The sequence below is a fragment of the Vicia villosa genome, linkage group LG3, assembly GCF_029867415.1.
Source record: "Vicia villosa cultivar HV-30 ecotype Madison, WI linkage group LG3, Vvil1.0, whole genome shotgun sequence".
Lineage (NCBI taxonomy): Eukaryota > Viridiplantae > Streptophyta > Magnoliopsida > Fabales > Fabaceae > Vicia > Vicia villosa.
Window position 1 is genome coordinate 194,927,353 of NC_081182.1, and position 11,798 is coordinate 194,939,150.

Consider the following 11,798-nt stretch of genomic DNA (forward strand, 5'->3'; position numbering starts at 1 on the left):
TTGTTAAAGACATGTTTCAATGTGTAGAAAAAGAGGTTGGAGATAAAAATGGAGGATGGAGATAAAAAAAATTGAGGTTGGAGATGGAAGTTTAAGATAGAGGTTAGAGGTTTTAGATAAAGGTAGAAAATAGATGCTAGAGGTTGGAGATGGAGGTTTGAGGTTGAAGATGGAAATATGGAGGTTGGAGGTTGGAGGTTGGAGATGGGAAAAATAAAGGTTGAAGATAAAAAAACGGAGGTTAGAGATGGAGGTTAAAAGTTGGAGATGAGAAAAAAAAGGTTAGAAGTTGGAGATGAGAAAAAATAGAAGTTGGAGATAGATTGAGGAAGAATAAAATTAATTTGTAAAATTAAAACTTTTGAATTTCGTCCTCCAATACCAAGTAAAGTCATGTCAGCAACATTAGCCACCTCGCTTTTTTTTGTAACGAATGATTGACGCCTTGGACTAAAACCAAATGGTATTTTATTCAAATAATATATATATATATATATATATATATATATATATATATATATATATATATATATATATATATATATATATATATATATATATATATATATATGGACAAAAAACATTTACATAGATCATTTGACTATTTAAGTCTATTTCTGTTTGGTGACAGATCCTTGATCGATTAACAATAAAAACCAGTTTGAATCACTTGAATCGTTTTATTTAATTAAAAACAGTTTTAAAACCTAAAAGCTCAAATTAATGAACATTCTGTATCTAACTAATGATCTTACAAGCTAGTGGTTTTCATTTAAACTATTGTATGCAGTCATAGATTGTATTGGTTATGTTTAGAAAGTCTCAGACCCATAAGGTGATTTGAAAACCCTTTGTTTTAAGAACTTGATATCTAACCTTAAAATCAATTAATTTAGAAGATCAATTTCAATGTCCATATTCCTAACAAAAGAATTCAAAATGAAACATTGAGAATAGTTCACTCTTAAGCCATCAGCGACTTGATTCTTACTAGTAAACTCTTTGAATTGTTTTTTCCCATAATTTATATAGGTGCCCTTGAATAACTTTTTTAAATAACAAAAGAAAATTTAGAAGTCTAGATTTATCAATTATGATTTTGGATCCTATTTTAGATGAAACAAGAGTTTTAGTCATCTCATTTTAAATGTGTCAGAATTTTGTATTCATCCTATAGGAGAATCTGAGTTCATAGCAAGTTAAACATAAGTCCAAACAACAAGTATGTAAGGAAATCTGAACAAATTAGGAGGAAAAAAACATTAGGCAAAGTTCATTTTATCATTTACATTGGAAGATGGATTGTAATTGAGATTTTGCTGCCAAATTCCTGGAAATGCAGTAAGACATATGTGAAAATTTCAGGACCATATGAAAAACTTTACCATTCTTTTGAACCATATGTGGAAAATTCTAATTCCCTGGCAATGGTTTGATTCATGTTGTCTAGTCTAGGTCTTCAAGTAGAGGTAGTGAATAAAAGCCCTTCCTCGAGACTCTAGGTTTCTGATCAACCTGCAAAGTTAGAAAATTTACTACTTCAATTGAATTATAAACTGTGTTTATTTATGACAATCATAATTAAACTCTTCTTGACTGGTGTCATAAAAGAAAAATATACCTGAAAGGAAAGTGCAATTCTTCTTTTCCTTTCCCATGGCTCATATTGTCACTTCATGATCTATTTTTGTGACAGGAATGTGAGCAATCTTGGACAAATGATCCTTTCTCTTAGTGGCGTACCTTGCTTTTAAAAGAGGGCATCGACTAATGCCCAGTACCTTAAGAGAGTCAGGAAACCCGTGTCTTGGCAATAACCCGAGTCTTAGACACTCGTCAAATTCCAGAGTTTCCAAAGAGGAAGGAAGCCTGTCTGGCAAAGACTTGAGTTTTGGACAATTTGCAAATACAAGTGATTTCAGAAAAGAAGGAAATAAGCCTCGATAAGACTCGAGCTTTGCACAGCATTTAAATGTAAGATTTTTCAAAGAGGAAATGTGTTGGAGCCCATTTCCTTCTAAGCACTTCATTTCAGAGAGATTAGTTATTGTCAAGGACACAAGGAAATTGGGCAGTAAATGCTCTTTTAGCAAGGTGTTAACAATATTATCACCTCCAATATGCAAATCATAAAGAGTATAAAGGTTTTGGAAACCCCATTCACTCACAGGTGTAGTTGTTCTCAAGGATTCAATATGCATAAATTGCAATTTGGGAGGGAGACAAGCTACTTCACAACACAGCGATAAATTGTTGAGAGTCAGGCTTCCAAGAGCAATGAGGGTGTCCATTCGTTGAGGCAGTGATCTAAGTGCATCACAGTTCTTCACCTGAAGTGATTGGAGAGTTGACAGGCCAAGGGAAGCATTTTCTGAAATAAAAATGGACTCAAGACTGCTGCAACCTTCAATAGAAAGAGTTTGGAGCACAGGAAAGCCATTGAGTTGAAAGGAGGTTAGTGAATCACAACAATTTTTTAAATATAAAGTCACAAGTGATGTGTAATTGCTCCATGTTTCAGGAGGTAAGAATGCTAAATTCTGACACTCATCTATATGAAGTGACTGCAATGAAGTAGGAAGACCATTTGCTGGAAATGCAGTGAGAGAGGAAATATAGATGAGATGCAAGTGTTGAAGACAAGTAGAGCTCGAAAACATTTTAGGCAGAGATAATAGCTTGATAAAGCCGAATATTGTCACAGCCTGCAAAAGACATGGAGAATCATTTCCAAGTAACGACAATTCAGTGGAACCTCGAGACCTCAAATCTAGAGATTTTACTGAGGAAAGCCAATGCAAAGTAGATAGGGTAGTCCACAAAAGATTGCACCAATGAACTGTAACTTCCTCAATAGAAGGAAGATGACTAGGCAAATGTCCCCTCAGTTTAGCACATCCACTTAGCCTTAGAGTTTTAAGACGAGGAAAAGGAAAGTTTCTGCCTCCGAAGGAAAGCCATTCCTTCCAATTGGGCATGCTATCAAATTGTAGTTTCTCAAGCAATGGAAATGGTTGGAATGGAGAACTAGTACTCACCCCTGTCATGCCATAGAACTCTAGGCCAATTGTTTCCACTCTACTCATATCATTTATCTCCAGCTCTTTGAGAGAAGGTAACTGCCCTAGTGGAGGAAGTGTTATGCAATGCTTACAAGTATTGATGCAAAGGTACACCATGTTAGAAAATGAACAATCTCCCAACCAACTTGGAAAGCTTGTCCCACCGTAGAAGCCAATGCTCAATTTCTTCAAGTTTATTGATGGTTGTAACTCATTGAGAATAGCTTTCTCTGTTGGTGTTGGTGAATCTTCAGTTTGCCCATCCCAATATACCTTTAACTCCTCAAGGTATTCTTTGTTCTTCAAGTTGGCATCACACACCTCACTAACATCAATGCCATTATGCATGTTCACAATGCAGAGTTTTCCTCGTAGGTTTGGAAACTTACCAAGCTCTCGAACACTTAACCCAATTTCTTGCTTGGCCACTAGAAAAACCGTTAGAGTCTGAAGGTTTTCTAGTCCAACAACTTGCTCTGGCATCTCTTTTACTCTCGTATAGCTGATATCAAGGTGACGCAAATTAATTAAGTTTCCGATGTGTACCGGCAATTCAATGAGATTCATGCATCCTAATAAAGTTAAAGTCTGCAAATAGTAAAGGTCACATGTTGTATCGGGCAAGCATTTGATTTTAGTGTAGGAGAGATCCAGATACCGCAGTTGCACCAAATTATTAATTGAATTTGGTAGCACGGTGATGCTTTTGTAATTTGATAAGGATAACACTCGCAGCCTTCTAATAGAAGGTATCATATAATCAATCACATAGTGTGATAAGTAAGATTCTTGCCACTTAGAACTACCAATGGGTAGGAAACTTCGCAAGCATTTGAAATCGAAGAACATCTCAAACTTTTTGAAAATGTCATACTCCTCTTGATAGTAAGATAAATGGTGAACATCATCAGAGATTGTACCACCAGATTCAAACCTGCAACAACTTTTCCCAGATGCAATTGTTGCTAGATCATAGATAAGGTCATGCATAATAAACTTTTCTCCAGAAGAATCATCAATATCATCATTTGATGGTTCAAATAAGGATCTCGACAACATTTCATCAAAGTAATCATCGCCAACATCCTCTGGCGCTTTTTCAACTACGGAATCTTCGAGGAAGCCTTCTGCCATCCACAACAAAACCAATTTCTTTCTATTAAAGAGATAACCCTTCGGAAAAATTGAGCAATAGGAAAAACATCTTTTCAATTGAGAAGGAAGATGTTGATAAGTCAAAAGCAAAGAAAGCATAACACAATCATTTGTTATGTTCCATATATCACTATTCAAGATTGCTGTCCACACATTCGCATCTACCTTTGAACTCAAAAGCCCTCCGAGCGATTTGGCAGCTATTGGAAATCCGCCACATTTTCTTGCAATCTTCCTGCCAATTGCTTCTAGTTCTGGAAATTTATTACCACAACTTCCAAAAGCATGCTTAGAGAGTAAAGACCAACAATCTTCTTCTGAAAGAGGTCCTAACTTAAGAACCGGATACGTACGTACAACCTCAGCAACTTTTTCATAACGTGTTGTGACTATCACCCTACTTCCACAATTTCCATTAAACAACGGAGTTATCAAATGGTGCCAATCATTATAACTATCAATCCTTAAGTCATCCAACACAAACAAAAATCTTTTACACAATAACTCATCCTTGAAACGAAGTCGAAGATGATTTAGATCTTTGCCAACGTAAGTTGATTTAGTTGATTTAGACATGGAATTATAAAGCGCTTTGGTTACTTCTAGAATATCAAAACCTTCTAACACCCGAACAAACACTTTCACATCAAAATGTTGATCAACTTGTCTATCATCGTAAACAAGTCGGGCAAGTGTCGATTTACCAACACCTCCAACGCCTAAAATAGCAATCACACCTAAATTACTACTACTCGAAACATCGTTTAACAACAGCATGTTAATCAATCTCTCTTTATCATCCTTTCTACCAACTATAACAGAATCATTCACATTCACCATAGAACTTGAGAGAGTTTTATCAAGAGAAACCCTAACACTTACAGATTGCAAACCAAGAGTGTCTATCTGTTGAACAAAACGCTGAAGCCTATCACAAATCATCTTCAATTTGAAATCGAACATAAAACCTAATCTAGGTTGTGTATTCTGCACCTTGCATCGAAGCGAATCGTAACCGATTTCGTCGATCAGATCTTCGGCGTCGGAGACTGTATCGTACAATTTATTCATCCATTTCTTGATTTTGGGATTGAAGAACTGTTTGTGGTCTGCATCGAGAAGAACGGAGTGAAGAGTGAGAAGCTTAGTCTCGAAGACGGTGAGTTTTAAGATGTTCATGTGGCTGTATTTGAGGTAATGGATGAAGTCTGATGAAGCGAGTTTGTGTAATAGGGATTCAACAGTTGCAGGGAGAAAAGCGCCTCCCAGTTCCACCAATGCTGTTGTTTCGGCCATGTTTCTCTGAAAGCAGAGCACAAAGGAAGGAAGATGGTAAGAGCTGTGAATAGTACTGAAGTAACGAACAGAATCGACGTCTTCAATATAGGGTTTAGTGTTCTATATATACGGGTGGCAAAATGGGCCGCCCGCCCCGCCCCGCCCGCCCCGCCTTATGCCCGCCAAAAAACGAGCAGGGCGGGCATGCCCGCCAAGTAAAATGGGCATAAAAGTCATGCCCGCCCCGCCAAGACGGCGGGTTGGCGGGCGGCGGACTTACCCGCCTATTTTTATTTATATATATTTTAATAGATTAATAGGCTTTTTTTACCTTTTAATTAAACTTTTCACTTATTTTTTAAAACAATTTTTTATAAAAGCAACTTTTTAACAAATTTACTTAAAAAAATATTACATATATTTATAAATAAATGTATAAAATAAACCATCAAGAATTATAATTACTAGAATTAACTAAAAAAATAGTGAGTTTTGGAGGAGGAGCGGGCGGCGGGCTTTGGCGGGGCGGGTATGGCACGCGGCGGGTTTTGGCGGGGCGAGTTTAAGCGAGCTGCGGGCCTAAAATCTCAACCCAACCCGTCATTTTTTGGCGGGTGCGCGGGCGGCCCGGCGGTCCACGGCCCGTTTTGTCACCCCTATCTATATAGGTGAAATTTTATGTAGTAGGGTAGGGTTTAAGGTGGCATACATACATCTAGACATTTTCTTATTGAAAAAAGAGACATATTCTTATTGAAAAAAAAAATTACTCACTAAGTTTCTTTTTAGGGTTAAATATGTTTGTGGTCCTTATAAATATCTCAATTTTCTATTTTAGTCCCTTTAAAATTTTTCTTCAAACAATGATCCTCATATAGTTTTTCATCCACAATTTTGGTCCCTGCCGTCAATTTTCATTAACGGAAGCTGATGAGGCACGCCACGTGGAGGACAACTTAAAAAATATCTAAAACCACTTGAAATTGCGGAGGTTTTAAACCTCATCTAAACAAACCCAAAAAAAAGAAAAATATTGGTTCTTATATTTTTTTTCAAACACCTTGCGAGCAAGTTTTGCAACAACGATAATATGACATAAATTCATCAATGACAACCAATTACAAAAAGAACCAGAAAGCAACTAAAACACAAATAAAACAAAAACAAATATCAACAAATAACTATCACTAATTTAACTGCTCTTGGAAGAATCTTCAAATGCTGTGGTGGATCCATTCCTTTCTATCAATACATCTTAATTCACCTTTCCTTGTGCTGCATCTACAGTAGCTGATTCAAACTTATCAAACTTAATCTGCAGAAATAGATGTATAAGCATCTAGCCGAAATAATTTATTTGTTCATGGAGTAAAACGAAATAAGTAATTAAGCAAAATACCTCATGAGTATCCATCCATGCTATTAGTTACAGGTTTGTCTTCATTGTTTTCAAGTGTTATGTTTCTTAACACACCAATTGCGATATCCTTAATGGCATTTCAAGGTGCTATTTTTCTACAATTTATTTCTTAAAAGTTATAATATTGAAATTTCCTCCTGCTATACTCTTCACTCTTCAGGCTCTTGTGAGTTTGTTTCTAAAAGTTTTTTTTCTAGTTCAATTAATGTATGCTTAGCTTCTATTATATTTCTGATTTATAGGTATCACAAGTTTTTATAGTAGTATTGTTTGTTGCTGAAAACGATGGTTCTAGCAACAATTATGACTTGCTTAAAGATATTGATCCAGTTGCTGCTAGGGGTGGACAACGGTTCGGTTCGGTTCGGATTCGGGCCCAAAACCAAGAACCGAACCAACCCACGGGTGGAAAACATGGACCCTACTTCCGACCGGTTCAGTTTTCGGTTTATTCGGGTTCGGTTCAAATCGGTTCGGTTATCAAGATCGGTTTTTTTCGGTTTATTGGGCCAATTAATATTTTAAGCCCAAATTGAAAATTAGCCTAATTTTTTATTTTGTTTCAATAATTTTATGGATTGAGTAAATCTATGGGCCAGCTTATATTATAACCCAACCGAAGTAATTGACTTTTTGGACTGTATTGTTAATTTAAAAAATCAGGCTATTTTTTTTTTCATTCTAATCAAATTATTATATTTCATATTTGCATTAAACAATTATTTTAACATTTTTGCTATCCAAAACTTGGAGTTAAAAATGTTTATTATGTCTAATTTTTTCTTAATTATTAATATGAAAACATTAAAAATATATAGTAAACATTACAATAGAGTTCTGTCCTTGACAACTAGTTTTATAAATCAAATTTTTTCTTAATTATTAATATGAAAACATTAAAAATATATAGTAAACATTACAATAGAGTTCAGTCCTTGACAATTAGTTTTATAAATCAATAAACACATGAAGATGCCTTCTCTCCTTCCAAAGGACCTTCTTTATCTTTTTCTCTAATAGTATTAATTAAATCACAATAAAATCCTACATAAAAAAAATAAAACTTAGAATTAGAAAAATTAAGGTAATAGAAAACTATACAAAAATGTTAAGAAAACATTAGCCACTATTAGATATGCATACAAATGTTAAGAAAGCATTAGCCACTAACAATTTCACAGTAGATATTATTGTTTAAACTTGAAATCAAAATTGCCAACCAAAGTGATAAATATTGTGTATGAATCTCAAACTTGTTCCAGTTGCAGCCAACAAAGAAATTGAAGTCAACAAAGAAATTATATCATTCAAACAAGTTAACAATCCAACAAAAACAAACAAAGAAATTGAAGCCAACAAAGAAATTATATCATTCAAACAGGTTAACAATCCAACAAAAACGTTCAAACAGATTAACAATCCAACAAAAACAAAGCTTCTATAGAAGTTATATATGGCTCTTCTATGTAACTTACAGGGTTGATACCATGTCAAACTTCAACCAATCAACAAATAAGTTCAACCAATCAACCAAACAACAAATGAAGTCATATCTCAATTTAAGAAAACAGTTATATAACCATGTAAGAACCAAACAAATTTAACACAAAAAACTTACAGGGTTGCTAGATTTATATAACCTATTAGCATACTCTCTTTCATCTCCTCATATTCACAAAAATATTGAATGCAAGATTTAGAACCTGTAAAAATCAGACAAATTCAACACAAAAATATTACATGACAGATCTTGTTTTCAGATCTCATTTTCTTGACTCAAAACAACAAAAACTAACCAAAAACTTGCAGTGGCCACTATTAGATATGCATAAGAATGTTAAGAAAGAATTAGCCACTAATACACTAATACAGAAAACTATAATTTCACAGTAGATTTATTGTTGAAACTTGAATCAGATAAGTTCAACACATAAATACATAAGTTGTATCTTTCCGGTTCATACCAAAAAGCAACTTCGTGTATACGAAATTACTTGTTCTTTTCACTTTGCTATTCAAAAGTCCAAAACACATTGCAAGATAGAATCACTTGTTCTTGAAAAATTATTCAAGAACTAACCAAACAAATAGACATTAGATTCATCAAAAATAAAATATTCAGAAGGTAGAAAATTACTGAGTTTTCTTCTTCTTTAATGTCAACCCTTTCATGAACATCATTCAACTGATCCAAACACAAGGCATGAGTTCATAAGAAAACAACACAGATCATAAGATAATTCATATTTTAAGAAATAAGCAAATTCATTATCTTTATAGAATCACATAACCTCCTTGTTTTACTATTAATTTGTGGAAAATATCCTGATAAACAATCGAGAGCATTAAGTTCCAGCTCATCATATAAACAAACAAAGAGAACTTACAGGGGGTGTTACCATGTCAAACTACATCGTTGTCTATTTGCTCACTCTTCCAGATCACTTCAATATTGAAAAACACAATCAAGGAATCCCAATCCTGAAAGAAAGAAAGAGAATGAGAATGGTAACCACTAATCCCAATCCAGTATTGTTGCTTCAAGAAAAAAGTAAAAGATGAAAAGAGAGAACTTACAGGCAGCTTCTTCATAGCACAACAGCGGCGAAAATTGAAAGACAACTTCTTCATATCCAAGCGGCGGCGGAAACCCTAACAAGTGAGGCAGATGAAAACATGAAAGTGAAAGAGTAAGAAACCCTAATCCTGAATGATATATAGATATTAATTTGGGCCAAATTTCTGAGATCCAGCCTAGTAACATAGTAATATATGGGCTAAAAATCCAATACAGTATATATGTTCGGTTCGGATCGGATTCCGAAGGGACGCATTTTACCAACCGAATCCGACCAATCTTATCCGTTAATATCCAAGCTGTTGGACCGAGAAAACCCATAAACCGAAGTAAACCGAACCGTGGCCCAAAACCGGATTCGGACCGGTCGGGTACGGTCGGATGGTTACTTCTTGTCCACCCCTAGTTGCTGCAACTTGCAGCAAATGAAGGGAAGTGGTTTTGAAAATGGTTTCTGAAAGTGGTTTTGAAAAAGAAAGGAAGGTTTTACTTTTTGAAGAACTTTGTTTCTCACACACAAACCCTGAAAATGAAGGGATTGTATTAGTCTCTCATGTAATCAAATAGTTTTATTATAATATGTTGATTATAAGAGTTGTTTTATTAAGAGAATTGTGCCTTGAATATGAAGTAGCTTTGTCTCTAGCTTGTATGTGATGGAATGAATTGGTGCTTGAATTTGTTCATCAAATTTAGGCAAAAAAGAAGGACAATGCTGGAAATTGGTGCTTAAAATTTATTGTTTTTAAGATATTTAAAGAGGGTTTAAAACCCCCACAATCTGTTTTCTTTTTTTTTAGTTTTGACTTTACCTGACTTGGCGTCATACGTGGCGTGCCACGTAAGCCTCCGTTAGTGCATTCTAACGTGAGGACCAAAGTTCAACGTAAATTTTTGTAGGGACTAAAATTGAAGGGTACCTTATTTATAGGGACTAGAAACTTATTTAACACTTCTTTTTAAATGTAGTTTTAACGTAAAGTTCTCCAATAAAATAATGGATTGTTAAAATTTTTTCCATTCTACACTCATTTTAATCTTCCATTAACTTTCTCTTTCCAAATAAAATTAAGACATAAGTTTTCTCTCTCCAATAATTTATTCCTTATTTTTTTGCATAAAACTTTATTCCATATCATGAAATAATTTAAATTTTAAACTAATCTTAAATATTTGGAATTCACATTAATTGTATTATGAGAATACTACGTATCAAGGAAAAGTGAAAGAAAAATAATTCTAGTAACAATAAAAAATTTCTAACATTGATGAGAGTTACCTATTGAAAATGAAGAATTTTATGGAAAATATGAAATTGAGTAAATAAAAAAGTAAGGGTATACTTGATAAATTATAACCTTAAAATATCAAAATGATAGTTAAATAAGAACCAAAAAAAATTTCTAAAGCGACGCATAAAAAGGAACGGAGGGAGTCATATTTAGACATTTAAATGATTTGAACTAGCCTTTACATTAGGAATTTAAAAATGAGATTAAATTAACAAATTTTAATAATAATTAAAGGATAAATAAAATAATAGACAATAGTAACCTATAAATAACTAAATTAAATCAATAAAATGGTCTAAATAGTTTTTTCATTGTATTTTATTTATAATAGTAATTGTGATAAATATAATAGGAGCTACCCAGTCTGCCATCAGATGCACAAAAGGACTTTAGTATTTTGATATGTAAAAAATGAATCCATTACTTAACTATCTAGTTAGGATTTTATAGGCTCGATGATTTGATCTATAAGAATTATTGCGAAAACTGATTCAGGTGTTTATCAAGACAGTCACATGTCCCTTGGCTTTGACTTAATATGGGAGTCATCCCTTAAAATAGGAAGTGTAGTTAATCTAGTTAATCTATGAGATTTTGGATGACTTCAGTTAATCACTCCTCCAATATGTGACTTGACACTGTAATACGGTGAACTGACTTTATTTGAAATGTTGCGGATAGCACGAGTCGCCACCAACTTTTATTTTATCCAATTTTAAGGGCAATTACCTTGAAGTTTTGAAAATGAGGTTCTTTTAGCCTTTCAAGATGGAAGGGTCTATCCTTGCCATAAGAGGGCAGGAAGCCTTTCGTTTGGAGGTTGAAGGGTCATCGCATTATCGTTCGCCATAAGACTGACCCATGCCATAGAAAGGCAGGTAGTCTAAGGGAAGGATCCGAATAGCCTTTCGTAGGCAGCTAGTGGATACCTCAGCCTTTTCGAAGGCAACTTTCGAGGGTCGAGATCATGTGTATCGAAGGCAGCATCATTAGGGACCATGATCTTTAATCGA

General features: G+C 34.3%; 1 protein-coding gene across 1 annotated transcript; it reads right to left on the reverse strand.

The window, feature by feature from the left end:
* Window positions 1–742: 742 nt before the first annotated feature.
* Window positions 743–5,598, reverse strand: LOC131593198 (putative disease resistance RPP13-like protein 1). Its single transcript, XM_058865475.1, has 2 exons — window positions 1,622–5,598; window positions 743–1,515 (listed from the first exon to the last, which is right to left on the reverse strand). The coding sequence occupies exon 1, from the start codon at window positions 5,511–5,513 to the stop codon at window positions 1,662–1,664; it is 3,852 nt and encodes a 1,283-aa protein (XP_058721458.1). The 5' UTR covers window positions 5,514–5,598; the 3' UTR covers window positions 743–1,515; window positions 1,622–1,661.
* Window positions 5,599–11,798: the final 6,200 nt, after the last annotated feature.

Bases quoted from the DNA above. Each gene is read 5' to 3' on its own strand.
- LOC131593198 (XM_058865475.1), bottom strand. From the start codon at position 5,513: ATGGCCGAAACAACAGCATTGGTGGAACTGGGAGGCGCTTTTCTCCCT.